Source organism: Salmo salar, chromosome 24, assembly GCF_965601325.2.
Source record: "Salmo salar chromosome 24, fSalSal1, whole genome shotgun sequence".
Classification (NCBI taxonomy): Eukaryota; Metazoa; Chordata; class Actinopteri; order Salmoniformes; family Salmonidae; genus Salmo; species Salmo salar.
In genome coordinates this window covers 26378574-26394268 of record NC_138314.1, presented here as the reverse complement: position 1 = coordinate 26394268, position 15695 = coordinate 26378574, and the positions used below count along the sequence as shown (strand labels likewise).

The window sequence follows — 15695 nt, the reverse complement described above, 5'->3', positions numbered from 1 at the left end:
TGGATACACCCCATACAGTAAAAATGATGTTTTAACCCTTGAGTCAGACCTGAGGCAGCTAGACAGAGCAAATACCTTCAAAACATTAGCCAAGGGAAACAAGGGCCTATCCACTTGGCAGCCCTGACATCAATGACAGCTATTGGCTGAGGCTATTGTTATGGTTGAACTGGGATGTAGACATGAAGCTAGGGTTAGAGTTAGGGTTGTGCCTGGGGTTAGGGTTGAACTGGGATGTGGACATGAAGCTAGGGTTAGAGTTAGGGTTGTGCCTGGGGTTATGGTTGAACTGGGATGTAGACATGAAGCTAGGGTTAGAGTTAGGGCTGTGCCTGGGGTTAGGGTTGAACTGGGATGTGGCCATGAAGCTAGGGTTAGAGTTAGGGTTGTACCTGGGGTTAGGGTTGAACTGGGATGTAGACATGAAGCTAGGGTTAGAGTTAGGGTTGTGCCTGGGGTTAGGGTTGAACTGGGATGTGGACATGAAGCTAGGGTTAGAGTTAGGGTTGTGCCTGGGGTTAGGGTTGAACTGGGATGTGGACATGAAGCTAGGGTTAGAGTTAGGGTTGTACCTGGGGTTAGGGTTGAACTGGGATGTAGACATGAAGCTAGGGTTAGAGTTAGGGCTGTGCCTGGGGTTAGGGTTGAACTGGGATGTGGACATGAAGCTAGGGTTAGAGTTAGGGTTGTACCTGGGGTTAGGGTTGAACTGGGATGTAGACATGAAGCTAGGGTTAGAGTTAGGGCTGTGCCTGGGGTTAGGGTTGAACTGGGATGTGGCCATGAAGCTAGGGTTAGAGTTAGGGTTGTGCCTGGGGTTAGGGTTGAACTGGGATGTAGACATGAAGCTAGGGGTAGAGTTAAGGTTAAGCCTGGTGTTAGGGTTGAACTGGGATGTAGACATGAAGCTAGGGGTAGAGTTAAGGTTGTGCCTGGGGTTAGGGTTGAACTGGGATGTAGACATGAAGCTAGGGGTAGAGTTAAGGTTAAGCCTGGTGTTAGGGTTGAACTGGGATGTAGACATGAAGCTAGGGGTAGAGTTAAGGTTAAGCCTGGTGTTAGGGTTGAACTGGGATGTAGACATGAAGCTAGGTGTAGCGTTAAGGCTACAGGAAGGTTTTGGGTTGGTTGAGTGTGTTTGTGTGTATTAGTAAGTCATTATACTCATTTAACTCCACAGTACTGTGGTACTCACTGCATCTGCCTCAGCCTTCTCCCGGGATGCTCGCCCCCCTGCCACCACAGACTCCAGCACGGCCACCCAGCGCTGCTTGTCTGGGAAACTGGGAGCCATGAAGTACAGAGTCTGTCCGGGCCAGCACGAGGTGTGGGGGTGGGACTCCAGTTTTAGCACATACTGCACATCTACACACACACCACAGCACAGTGAGGGAACAAGGAGACAGTCCATTCCTAAGCAGATCATGATACTAATAAGTAAAGCGCTAATCATAACCAGTTGAGGCACTATCTTAGCTCACCCCCTGTGGCAGGGCTTTGCTATGAGTGTAAGTAAGTTTGGTGTACCTGACTTGGCGGTGTTGAGCAGCTCAGACGCCCCTACAGCACCATGCACCATCACGTCTCCATCAGACAGACACAGCTCAAACTCCTCCAGCGGCTTCACTGACTCTGAACAACACAAACAGAGAGAAATCAAAATGTACCGAAAACTACACAGACCAAAATACACCACCTGGCAGCAATCAGGAACACTGTTAACCCAGCGGAATAAGAATTGGTTGTTTTGAAAAGTACTACTTGGTGTTCGACCTACAGTGAGCTCCAAAAGAATTGGGACAGTCACAATTCGTTTTTCGCTTTGGCTCTGTACTTCAGCACTTTGGATTTTAAATTATACAATGACAGTGAGGTTAAAGTGCAGTCTGTCAGCTTTAATTTGAGAGTATTTTAATCCATATCGGGTGAATGTTTATGAATTACAGCACTTTTTGCACATAGTCCCCCCATTTTAGGGGACTAAAAGTATTGGGCCAAATTCCCTTATACGTTTATTAAAGTAGTCAAAAGTTTAGTATTTGGTCCCATATTCCTAGCACACAATGATTACATCAAGCACGTGACTCTACAAACTTGTTTGCTGCATTTGCTGTTTGTTTTGGTTGTGTTTCAGGTTATTTTGTGTCCAATAGAAATGAATGGTAAATAATGTATTGTGTCATTTTGGAGTCACTTTTATTGTAAATAAGAATAGACTATGTTTCTGAACACTCCTACATTAATGTGGATGCTACCATGATTACAGATAGTTCTGAATGAACTGTGAATAATGTTGAGTGAGAAAGTTACAGACAGAAATATCATACCCCCAAGACATGCTAACCTCTCACCATTACAATAACAAGGGGGGGGGGGGGGGGGGGGGGGATATTTGTGTCACTGTCCAAATACTTTTGGAGCTCACTGTATTTTATAATCATATTTACTATAGGAACTTTAAAGTTGTAGGACCTTCTCTGGGCTCTGTTTCGTAGATGGTCACCTTGGTCCCATCCAGCACCAAATACTTCCTCTCCCAGCCCTGGCCACGCTTCACATTCCTGCAGAACACACACGTTTGTCACTGGGCCAGCATCATAGACTACCACAGAGTCAGACAATCAATACCTGGGACAGATGAGCGTAATGCTGTAGTCTACAATTATACTTCAGCACTAGAGAGCCATCTCAGATGATATCAAATACAGTATGAGAGATCAACAATCAGTCTACATTGATCAAGGGCAAGCAGATAGGCAGTGTTGATCTATAGTATAGTGCTATTAGTCAAATCTGTTTCACAGTAATAGAAAGTATGAAGTCCACACACCAGAGTTACCAGACCCACCTGGGCTGCTTCATCCACCCCTCCAGACGAACATGTCCACTGGCCTCTTTGAGCTGCAGGCCAGGGGAACTGCCTTTGTCCCGGCACAGCCCCTCAGCCATATGCAAGGCACAGTCCCCAGGCATGCCACACGTGGCAGGAAGACAGCGGGAGCATTTTGGATGGCACAAAGCGTGACATTCTAAAGGAGAGAAGAAAACACATAAAGACAAGGACTGCCAGAAACACAATACTGTACAGGCTACCCTTCTGAAAAAGCCTTGCTCAACAGAAATGTGCCATGCCTAGTCAACGTGACAGGGAGTGGAAAGTTGGAACATAACATACCGATACAGGTGGCTGCCTGACGACCGAAGTGCACAGTATCCAGGCACACAGTACACTTGGCAGCCCTCATGTTGAGTCCCACGGTGAAGCAGTGAGGGGTGTTGTGGTGAATGCTCTCCCTCTGCCTCCCCCTCTCCCTGTCTCTCTGACTGTCCTTCATGCGATGGCCGTACTCTGAACACAGCCAGAGAAGGCAGTGAGTAGGGAAAGTGTCCATAGCAACCACAATGATTGTATGAAGAACACAAATCTGTGCACCATGCCATGTCAGCTGTGCAAGTGAGGCAACAAACAGTAAGCATCACCAACAACACGTTAATGTTAAAGAGGATCTGAAGTAAAAATGTAAATCATATTAATTGCATCATCCACCAGTGATCAGTTCATGACTGGAACTTAACACATGCATCCAGGAATCTTCTTATTGAGGGAATTGGATTCATATGTTCCAACAGTACGGTATAGGGTGAAAAGCTGAAAAGAAATGTATGGTGTGCAAGTCTGGGTTGAGTTGCAGTGGTTCAAGATGCACGGCAGATCGCTGTGTGAGGGTCAATGGATTGGAGGGTAGGTCAACAGATGTAAAGGAAATTGCTTCAGATTTCCAAAGCTGAGCACTTAGAGGGAGGAAAGTTTAGTTCAACAACAGTGAACTATGTATGTAAATGTTTTCATTCTCATCTATCCAAGTAGAATACAGACACAAAAACGGTATGTCACAAACAAATAATTGGTCCTTAACATGATAGGGTGATTTTATGTTAGCTGGTAATGTCTAATCATCCAATCTGCTGATTTGAATTTAATTTCTACAATGATTTACCTGACAGCAGCCAAGAATGAGCATTGATACAATATTCCAACATGGTGGTAGACAATACTTTTACTATAAGCTACCAAGAAACATTTCTTTATGATTTATGTATGCATAGACATGTAAAGTTACTTTTGATGAACATACTCCTTCATTGAAGTGAACACCAACTTCAGAGCTTGAATAATTCAGTAAAGGGGCATTACTGGAAAGTGGAAGCTCCAATACAAGCATTAAAAACCCAAACTTAGCATACCATACTCTACATTAAACATTTTTTTAAAACATTTAGCAGACACTCTTATCCAGAGAAATTTACAGGAGCAATTAGGGTTAAGTGCCTTGCTCAAGGGCACATTGAATCTGCACCAGCAACCTTTCAGTTACTGGCCCAACGTTCTAACTGCTAGGCTACCTGCCGCCCTAAAGATCTGCCATTTGATCCTAGTGCGGAGCTTTTAAAATCTGGCCCATTCGGAGTGTGTTAGAGGGTTAAAGGGATGGGACAGCAAACCGAAGGCTCCATGAGTTAGGAGAACTTACTTTCAAAAGTGACCCTCCTTCTCTCTGTTGAGTGTGAGAAAAAGGACAAAGGTCTAAGGCATTAGGAGGAAGATGAATATTTGCAGGATGGTAGTGGCCATCAGAAAAGCCTAGGTACTATTACAGTTCCAAGTAGCTTTATTATATACTGCATTATATGGAAATATGGACACATTGCTGAAGCCCACACAGAGGTCTCATCTGGTGGTGTGTGTGTTAGCTGGGCATAAGGTCTTTCTATAAATAACGGGGACAATGTGTGACATTGGGATACACATTTCTAAATGGTTTGCAACTAAAATAAAAAGGATACGTATACAGTACACTACCGTTCAAAAGTTTGGGGTCACTTAGAAATGTCCTTGTTTTTGAAAGAAAACCTTTTTTTTTGTCCATTTAAAATAACATCAAATTGATCAGAAATACAGTGTAGACATTGTTAATGTTGTAAATGACTATTGTAGCTTGAAACGGCAGATTGTTTATGTAATATCTACATAGGCGTACAGAGGCTCATTATCAGCAACCATCACTCCTGTGTTCCAATGGCACGTTATGTTAGCTAACCCAAGTGTATCATTTTAAAATTGCAGAAGCAATAAAACTGTCCTTCTTCAGAAGCAATAAAACTGGCCTTCTTCAGACTAGTTGAGTATCTGGAGCATCTGCATTTGTGGGTTCGATTACAGGCTCAAAATGGCCAGAAACAAAGAGATTTCTTCTGAAACTCGTCAGTCTATTCTTGTTCTGAGAAATGAAGGCTATTCAATGCGAGAAATTGCCAAGAAACTGAAGATCTCATACAACGCTGTGTACTACTTCCTTCACAGAACAGTGCAAACTGGCTCTAACCAGAATAGAAAGAGGAGTGGGAGGTCCCGGTGCACAACTGAGCAAGAGGACAAGTACATTAGTGTCTAGTTTGAGAAACAGACGCCTCACAAGTCCTCAACTGGCAGCTTCATTAAATAGTACCCGCAAAACACCAGTCTCAATGTCAACAGTGAAGAGGCGACTCCGGGATGCTGGCCTTCTAGGCAGAGTTGCAAAGAAAAAGCCATATATATCTCTTACTGGCCAATAAAAGATTAAGATGGGCAAAAGAACACAAACACTGGACAGAGGAACTCTGCCTAGAAGGCCATCCCGGAGTCGCCTCTTCACTGTTGACGTTGAGACTGGTGTTTTACGTGTACTATTTAATGAAGCTATATTACCAGATTATATTGTGAATTTTTTTGTCATTATATCCACAATAATTAATAGGAATTGCATTGGGTGTTGCGCAATAGTCTAGCCTACACAATTGTGCACAGTAGACTCGGTGTCCAATCTGAGGCACAAAACACATGAAAACATGAACACATTACCTTGATGCTTTTTCTGTTAAATCTAAGAACACCCTGCTGTAAATCAAGCAGACAACAACAGATGATCAACCTCAATATTAGTTTCAATGTGGTACCAGGCACAACTCTCTTCATGAATGAGACACCAAAATATTCTGGATATTCCTTGCGAACACCTTTTTTCCAGCACTTGGTCTGTTGTTGCCAGAGCCGGGTGGCCCTATATGCTCACTACGCAAGTTGCGTAGGGCCCCGCAAATTACGCAAAGGCCCCACCTCCCCTTCGTGTCAAAGCGGGTGTCAATGTTTACAACTTCGATAAGAGGATGAAGTGGAACTAACCTTCTGGTCACGAAAAGAGAAAAAATAAAACACCATGAGAGTGAATTGCGGGAACAGCAATCAGGTAAACTTGTGTTCTCTCCTCTCCAAGTTTGATGTCAGCAAATAACAGTACCGTTAAGTTGTGCTAGCTTGCAGTGCATCTCTCTCTAGTCTGTCTGTCTTGCTAACCTAGCTGGGCAGTGCATCTCTTGGTCTGTCAGTGTCTTGCTTGCTTGCCAGCCACTTCCAAAGCTGTGTTCTGTGACTTTGTGCCTGACAAAAGTGAGAGTGAAATACAGCTATTTATTATGTTTGATAAACGCCAACGGTGTTTATAAACTGTAACTCAGGAAAAGATAAGCGTGTCGCGCGTGAACATGCGTTCATATGCGCGTGCACGAAATGAAACTCGCGCTTTCCAGCAGCAACCTCTGTGGGAACCAGTCCAGACAATATATGGGTGTGATGGCACTCCTCACAGGCGCAAGTCATTTTAAAACAAGACAAGGATTATCTAGTCTCTCAGTGAAGGTTTAGTTACAATTCTGGACTAATGCAAGTGGAAAGCAATGGATTGACATTGACTATTGATCTATATATTGAATTTAAAATGTTGATTAGCTGGGCATACTGGGCAATATGGATGCACATCTCTCAGTAAATAATAACCATCAAGTATTCAGCCAAGTCAGAGTATAAATAGTATTTTATATTTGAAAATGCAGCCAGTACAATCACAGACTCAATTGATCCACATCCAGCCTCAGCCAGTACTAACACAGACCCAGTACAGCTGGCTTCAGCAAGTACTAACACAGACCCAGTACAGCAGGCTTCAGCAAATACTAACACAGACCCAGTACTGGCAGTTTCAGCAAGTACTAACACAGACCCAGTACAGCCGGCTTCAGCAAATACTAACACAGACCCAGTACAGCAGGCTTCAGCAAATACTAACACAGACCCAGTACTGGCAGTTTCAGCAAGTACTAACACAGACCCAGTACAGCCGGCTTCAGCAAATACTAACACAGACCCAGTACAGCCGGCTTCAGCAAATACTAACACAGACCCAGTACTGGCAGCTTCAGCAAGTACTAACACAGACCCAGTACAGCGGCTTCAGCAAATACTAACACAGACCCAGTACTGGCAGTTTCAGCAAGTACAAACACAGACCCAGTACAGCTGGCTTCAGCAAATACTAACACAGACCCAGTACTGGCAGTTTCAGGAAGTACAAACACAGACCCAGTACAGCTGGCTTCAGCAAATACTAACACAGACCCAGTACTGGCAGTTTCAGCAAGTACAAACACAGACCAAGTATAGCCGGCTTCAGCAAGTACTAACACAGACCCAGTACTGGCAGCTTCAGCAAGTACTAACACAGACCCAGTACAGCCGGCTTCAGCAAGTTCTAACACAGACCCAGTACAGCTGGCTTCAGCAAGTACTAACACAGAGCCAATACAGCCGGCTTCAGCAAATACTAACACAGACCCAGTACAGCTGGCTTCAGCAAGTACTAACACAGACCCAGTACAGCTGGCTTCAGCAAGTACTAACACAGACCCAGTACAGATGGCTTCAGCAAGTACTAACACAGACCCAGTACAGCTGGCTTCAGCAAGTACTAACACAGACCCAGTACAGCTGGCTTCAGCAAGTACTAACACAGACCCAGTATAGCTGGCTTCAGCAAGTACTAACACAGAGCCAATACAGCCGGCTTCAGCAAGTACTAACACAGACCCAGTAATGGCAGCTTCAGCAAGTACTAACACAGACCCAATACTGGCAGTTTCAGCAAGTACAAACACAGACCCAGTACAGCTGGCTTCAGCAAATACTAACACAGACCCAGTACTGGCAGTTTCAGGAAGTACAAACACAGACCCAGTACAGCTGGCTTCAGCAAATACTAACACAGACCCAGTACTGGCAGTTTCAGCAAGTACAAACACAGACCAAGTATAGCCGGCTTCAGCAAGTACTAACACAGACCCAGTACTGGCAGCTTCAGCAAGTACTAACACAGACCCAGTACAGCTGGCTTCAGCAAGTACTAACACAGACCCAGTACAGCTGGCTTCAGCAAGTACTAACACAGACCCAGTACAGCTGGCTTCAGCAAGTACTAACACAGACCCAGTACAGCTGGCTTCAGCAAGTACTAACACAGACCCAGTACAGCTGGCTTCAGCAAGTACTAACACAGAGCCAGTACAGCTGGCTTCAGCAAGTACTAACACAGAGCCAATACAGCCGGCTTCAGCAAGTACTAACACAGACCCAGTACAGCTGGCTTCAGCAAGTACTAACACAGACCCAGTACAGCTGGCTTCAGCAAGTACTAACACAGACCCAGGTGAAGTACAGGCAGCCTCAGCCAGTACTAGCACAACCAGAGGTGTACAGCCAGCATCAGATACAACCAGCTCAGACCCTAATAGAACAGTAGATTGGCCACCAGTCTTAACAGACTTTATGAGGACTGAGTTAGTGTTCAGAGGTCCATTCAAACCAGGACTGGATATTACTTACCCTAAAGACAAGTCTAGAAGGGGTTTCCATTCAGGCGTATTACAGAGACAGCTGTCAAATGAAGAAAAGATTACCAGGAGCTAGCTTTCAAACTCAATCAAAAACAACGATGTGTATTGTTTTTGCTGTAAGCTCTTTTCTAAAAAAGACTACAAAATAATAAAGGAAGGAATGAATTACTGGTGAAATATCAACGCCATTCTGAAACACCATGAGGGTAGTCCTGAACACACAACAATATGATTAAGTGGAGAGAACTTGATCTGCGCCTAAGTTGGGGACAGACTCTTGACCAGATACAAATTACAATTTTGGAGGCTGAAAGAAAGAGATGGCGGGATCTCCTTACACATTTAATAAGTATCACCCAGTCTCTGGCTGAAAGAAACCTAGCATTCAGGGGTTCATCAGACAAGCTCTTCCAACCAGATAATGGAAACTTCCTAAAAGAGGTTGAATTACTGGCAAAATTTGACCATGTTATGGAAAATCATCTCAGCAAAATTAAAGATGGAGAGACACATGCTCATTACCTTGGGAAGCACACACAGAATGAGCTGATACAGATTATGAGTGACAAGATTCTGGAAGGAATAGTGACTCAAGTCAGAGACTCAAAGTACTTCTCCATTATCTTGGACTGTACACCTGACATTAGTCACCAGGAGCAAATGTCCATTATTCTAAGAAGCGTGGCTTTAAAGGGAAAGCCAGAGATCAAGGAGCACTACCTTGGCTTTGTGAATGTTGAGGTTACAGGTTTGAATCTGTCCACTGTCATCTTAGATAAGCTGAAGATTCCATTTGAAGATTGCACAGGGCAAACTTATGATAATGGGGCCAACATGAAGAGCAAGCACCAAGGAGTACAAGCCAGACTGCTAAAAAAAAATCCCAGAGCTGTGTTTGTCTCATGTGGAGCACCGACTCTAAACCTTGTCATTGCAGATGCTGCCAAATCTTCAAAAGATGCAGTTGGGTTTTTGTGCTAAAGCTCTTCACCTTCTTTTCAGCTGGCACATGAAGATGGAGTGTTTTTGAAGAAACACGTGAACATAACCGTGAAGTCATGGAGTGACACAAGATAGGAAAGTAGGCTCCAAAGTGTTCTGCAATCAGGTATCAGGCTTCTGAGGTTTGGGAGGTATTACTGGAAGCCAGACAGACGATCAACAGTCCTGTGGCCAAAGTGGAGGCACAAGCACTTGCAGAGGAAGTTGGGTCCTACCGCTTCTTGATTTGCTGTGTCGTATGGTGTGAGATACTGACAATGACAAACAAGGTGAACAAGCTCCTCCAATCCACCTCAATGTAGTTGATATCGCAGTGAATTTAGTCTCAAATGCAAAGGCCTCCCTCACTACATACCAGGAAACTGGATTCTCTGAGGCCCAAACAAAAGCATTTGTGAAGAAATGAATGTGGAGGCTGTTCTGAAAGAGAAGAGACTGAGAAACAGCAAGAGGCATTTCAGCTATGAGGCTCCTGATGAACCAGTGACTGATGCACTGAAAAACCTTGAAGTCAACTACTTCAACATTGTGGTCGACTCTGCTGAGACATCCATGGATGAGAGATTTGAAACACTCAACCAGGTGAAAACCAAATATAGACTGCTGTTGAACTTCAGCACTGGCTCTCAGATGTCCAGTGAGTCTTTAAAGGCTCACTGCATGGAAGTTGAAAACACTCTAACCTTCAGAGATGACTGTGACGTCAGTGGAATGGATCTGACACACAAGATTCAGAATTGACCTGATCTGTCATCAGGTAAGATGACTGCCTTTGAGCTGCTTTCCTTTCTCTGTGATAAAAACCTGGAGGAACTCTATCCTAACCTTTGGATAGCCCTAAGAATTGCAGTCACCCTACCAGTAACAGTAGCATCGGCAGAGAGGAGCTTTTCAAAATGAAAGCTCATCAAAAGCTACCGGAGGTCTTCCATGTCACAGGAATGTTTGAATGGTCTGGCCATCATGAGCATAAATCATGATGTGGGGAAACACATGTCCAATAATGACTTCCTTGATGATTTTGCCTCAAGAAAGTGCAGAGAAATATTTTGATGGGAATATTTTAATTCAAACATTAAAATGTTTACACACTTAGTAACATTTAAGATTGTATGGCAGAAGTGCATGTGTGTAAATGACTGCTTAACTAACTATGTGACATACTTTCTCCATTTCTTCCAGACAGTCCAGATAGACTGGTGCCCATGCTGATGCTGAAAATGCCCAGGCTGTAGAGGGAACCAAAGTTAATCACACAGATGTATAGGTTTTATATTACTATTTTGAGACATATAGCTGCAGCCATAGGCTTATGTTTACATTGTTAAAAGATAATTGTATAATATCGTGAGGACTGGACTAATTACCAGGCAGCAGAGCCAAAGCTCTATATTTTCTACAATTTCTTATGTTAATATTAATATTCACTTATCTTAAGATTCTATAGAAAATATTTTATTCAATAAATATTGTTTGTTTATACCTCATTCTGTTCTGTATAGGTCTACTTATTGTTAGACCGACAGATGGAGCAAACTGTTTTAAAGTAGGGAGGATTGTAGTGGGAGCACTGGGGTGTCAGGTGTAACTGTGTGGCAATGGCAAATGGTTTACATGGCTCACGGGTCAGGTAGGAGGGCCCCTTAGCAGAATTTTCCTAGGGCCCCAGGGAGGTCAGGACCGGCTCTGGTTGTTGCATTGCATGTGAAATCACAACAGCTGTCCATCACTTGACCTTCATTTGGAAAATTCCTTCCTGGATCAGATGATGTGTGAAAATATCACAGTGTATCTAATCAGCCGGACACCAATCGCGCATCCGACAAGTATTATGCATAGTTATTGAAGAACCACACTAATGACAGTATCGATTTAGGTTTTAAGTATCAAGGTAAGGTGACTCTTTTGGTTAGAAGCATTCGATTTTGCAATTGCATTAATTGTTTTGGATTTTTGGTGCCCATGAAAACTATTTTCACCCTGTAACATAAGGATACACGAACTGTTATATAATTCCGCTGCATTTCTGAGATGTCTCTGTAAAACCTGCCAGACAGCCAGATCCAGGATTCTTACAGGATTCAAGTTCAACGACAACTAACGCTGCCATAAATGTACAGAAAAATAATGTTTTATGACACACGATTTTGGAATTCATCAAGACACCAACCATGATACAGGGTTAAACATTTCAATCAACTTGTGAATTGTATATCTTAATGTAATGACATGAAGAAAAATGGCAGATTATTATCAATGACTTATTTTATACATTTTTACTTAACCTTTATTTAACTAGGCAAGTCAGTTAAGAACAAATTCTTATTTACAATGACGGTCTACCAAAAGGCAAAAGGCCTCCTGCGGGGACAGGGGCCTGGGATTAAAAATACAAATAAATTAAACAAAAATATAGGACAAAACATACATTACGACAATAGAGACAACACAACACTACATAAAGAGAGACCTAAGACAACAGCATGGCAGCAACACATGACAACACAGCATGGTAGCAACACAACATGACAACAACATGGTAGCAACACAACATGGCAGCAGCACAATATGGTAGCAGCACAAAACATGGTACAAACATTATTGGAAACAGACAACAGCACAAAGGGCAAGAAGGTAGAGACAACAATACATCACGCGAAGCAGCCACAACTGTCAGTAAGAGTGTCCATGATTGAGTCTTCGAATGAAGAGATTGAGATAAAACTGTCCAGTTTGAATGCTTGTTGCAGCTCGTTCCAGTTGCTAGCTGCAGCGAACTGAAAAGACGAGCGACCCAGGGATGTGTGTGCTTTGGGGACCTTTAACAGAATATGACTGGCAGAACGTTGTTGTATGTGGAGGATGAGGGCTGCAGTAGATATCTCAGATAGGGGGGAGTGAAACCTAAGAGGGTTTTATGAATAAGCATCAACCAGTGGGTCTTTGCGATGGGTATACCGAGATGACCAGTTTACAGAGGAGTATAGAGTGCAGTGATGTGTCCTATAAGGAGCATTAGTGGCAAATCTGATGACCGAATGGTAAAGAACATCTAGCCGCTTACCTGCTGATCTATAAATTATGTCTCCGTAATCTAGCATGGGTAGGATGGTCATCTGAATCAGGGTTAGTTTGACAGCTGGGGTGAAAGATTACGATAGAGGAAACCAAGTCTAGATGTAACTTTAGCCTGCAGCTTTGATATGTGCTGAGAGAAGGACAGTGTACAGTCTAGCCATACTCCCAAGTACTTGTATGAGGTGACTACCTCGAGCTCTAAACCCTCAGAGGTAGTAATCACACCGTTGGGGAGAGGGACATTCTTCTTACCAAACGTACCAACAGCTGTAGAAAGTTGTCCAGTGTAGGTAATCCTCACTGGTACCCTAGTTTATAGAAAGACCCATAGACACTCCCATGTCCACTACTTCTCCAGAAGGACTCACCCTCGGGGGTGGCAGCCTCCTTCCTGCGGCCAGAGTTCGAGGTAGCCAGCAGGTTGCTCGGGCCCTGCTGGTGCTCAGGAGACTTCACCATGGCAGACATCATCATCTGCTGCCGTGTTGTGGCAGGGGTGTCAGGGGTACCACCATGGTCCACAGGCTTGTACTGGACCGCTGGATGTGTGTATAGAGAGAGAGAGAGAGAGAGAAATCATAAAGGGAAAGTCATTAGACCTGGTGTGAGTTTGATGTGCTGCTTGTTGTGAGATAGCATGTGCTGGACCACAGCAGTGGTCTTCAGTGGGATTATTTCCTGTTTATTTGAGATGACAGTGTCCTCACCCTCCTCTCGTAGGGCGCGCAGCTCCAGTCTCATCTTCTGCAATGCATCCTCCAGTTCAGAGCAGCGGGTGCGCTCCTTGTCCAGGGACACTTTCATGTCACTGTACTGCAGGGGCACCGGCTTCATGGAGGGTGCAGGGGACACCTGCTGGGGCACCTGGGACTGGCCCTGGGATGCCATGGCAGCCAGCAGGTCCTCTCTGCGCCGCCCAAATAGACCCTGGGACAAACACACACAAACACACACACAACTGTCACTGAAAAACATTCAGAGAAAATATTTGGGGTAAAATGAAAAGGTCCATGAGAAGGTGCTCTAGAAATGGTAATGTATGTATTAATGCACTCTGTGTCACTGTACCTGTATTGTGAGCTGTCCAGTCTCACCTTTTTCTTCTTGGAGCCCCCCTGGTCCACCCTGGCCTGGAGGAAGTCTATGAGTTTGGATTGCTGGGTGATGGTCCCCTCCAACTTCACTTTCTCATGGGAGTACACAGCCTGCAGGTGGAGCTAAGTGAACATTACTAAGGCAATGAATTTCTACTCTGTCTGTCTGTCTGTCTGTCTGTCTGTCTGTCTGTCTGTCTGTCTGTCTGTCTGTCTGTCTGTCTGTCTGTCTGTCTGTCTGTCTGTCTGTCTGTCTGTCTGTCTGTCTGTCTGTCTGTCTGTCTGTCTGTCTGTCTGTCTGTCTGTCTGTCTGAGTCAAATCAATTCAAATGTTATTGGTCACATACACATGGTTAGCAGATGTTAATGTGAGTATAGGGAAATGCTTGTGCTTCTAGTTTCGACAGTGTAGTAATATCTAACAAGTAATCTAACAATTCCACAACAACTACCTAATACACACAAATCTAAAGGGATGGAATAAGAATATGTATATATAAATATATGGATGAGCGATGGCCGAGCGGCATAGGCAAGTAATAGATGGTATAAGATTAAGTATATACCTATGAGATGAGTAATGTAAGATATGTAAACATTATTAAAGTGGTATTTTTTAAAGTGACTAGTGACTAGCGTGTGTGTGTGTGTGTGTGTGTGTGTGTGTGTGTGTGTGTGTGTGTGTGTGTGTGTGTGTGTGTGTGTGTGTGTGTGTGTGTGTGTGTGTGTGTGTGTGTGTGTGTGTGTGTGTGTGTGTGTGTGTTAATTTTGGTACTCTTTTTAGATTTAGTCTTAGTCTTAGTCATTTAGACTAAAGTATCATTAAGTCACATTTTTGTCATAATATAATGATTTAGTCTAGTTATTCAAAACGACGAAAATAGTGGGCCAACAAAATGCCCTTTCTTTTTAATCATATTTTAGTCACATCACATTTGTATTGCCTCATTAACCTATAGTAAATATAAATCACTGACTTCCATGTGCACAAACATACATAGATAGCCTTGTCCTACCAAAATATTTTTCGGCTTAACATCTGTTGTGGAAATTCTTACTCAATGATTCTCTTCCCAACGGCCAAATTGACAGTAGAACACATTACTCTGCAGCAGATAATAAATCACATCCCTTGACAAGGGCTCCAGACTCATATTTCCCACAGTGCCACCAACTTTTTCAGTGGCACCAGCCCATGATTTTATAAAGTAATTCACAGTGCTTTAGACTGTGTAATAGACTAATGAGATAATAGGCCATTCAATAAATACGTTCTTTCATCTAACATGTCCAAGCAGGAATTCATGATTCAAGATATTTTGATGTGCAACCTAATCCAGTGATTGTCATGAATTGTGAGTTGACAATAGGGTATTGTTGTTTGTTATATTTTAATGTTAAAATAGGGTTTCAGAATTTTCAGAATTGTTTTGTTCAGTAAATATGCATTTTCATACATCTTTGTGTGCACTAATATCATATATATTCATATTCATATATATATATATCATATTTCTCAAATGATTGCCTCGCCTGGTTCACCAACTACTTCTCTGATAGAGTTCAGTGTGTCAAATCGGAGGGCATGTTGTCCGGGCCTCTGGCAGTCTCTATGGGGGTGCCACAGGGTTCAATTCTTGGGCCGACTCTTTTCTCCGTATACATCGTTGATGTCGCTCTTGCTGCTGGTGAGTCTCTGATCCACCTCTACACAGACGACACCATTCTGTATACTTCTGGCCCTTCTTTGGACACTGT

The 15695-nt window shown here is 43.4% G+C and overlaps 1 protein-coding gene across 1 annotated transcript in view; it reads right to left on the bottom strand.

Moving 5' to 3' along the window:
• Nucleotides 1-15695, bottom strand: part of LOC106585475 (citron rho-interacting kinase) — a 50521-nt gene that overhangs the window by 9299 nt on the left and 25527 nt on the right. The window contains exons 20-27 of the mRNA XM_014171718.3: nt 13938-14048; nt 13551-13770; nt 13212-13382; nt 3176-3349; nt 2849-3029; nt 2473-2561; nt 1528-1632; nt 1196-1365 (exon numbers count right to left, since the gene is read on the bottom strand). Of these exons, the coding sequence (XP_014027193.1) occupies nt 1196-1365; nt 1528-1632; nt 2473-2561; nt 2849-3029; nt 3176-3349; nt 13212-13382; nt 13551-13770; nt 13938-14048 (1221 nt within the window). The remainder of the gene's footprint in view (nt 1-1195; nt 1366-1527; nt 1633-2472; nt 2562-2848; nt 3030-3175; nt 3350-13211; nt 13383-13550; nt 13771-13937; nt 14049-15695) is intronic.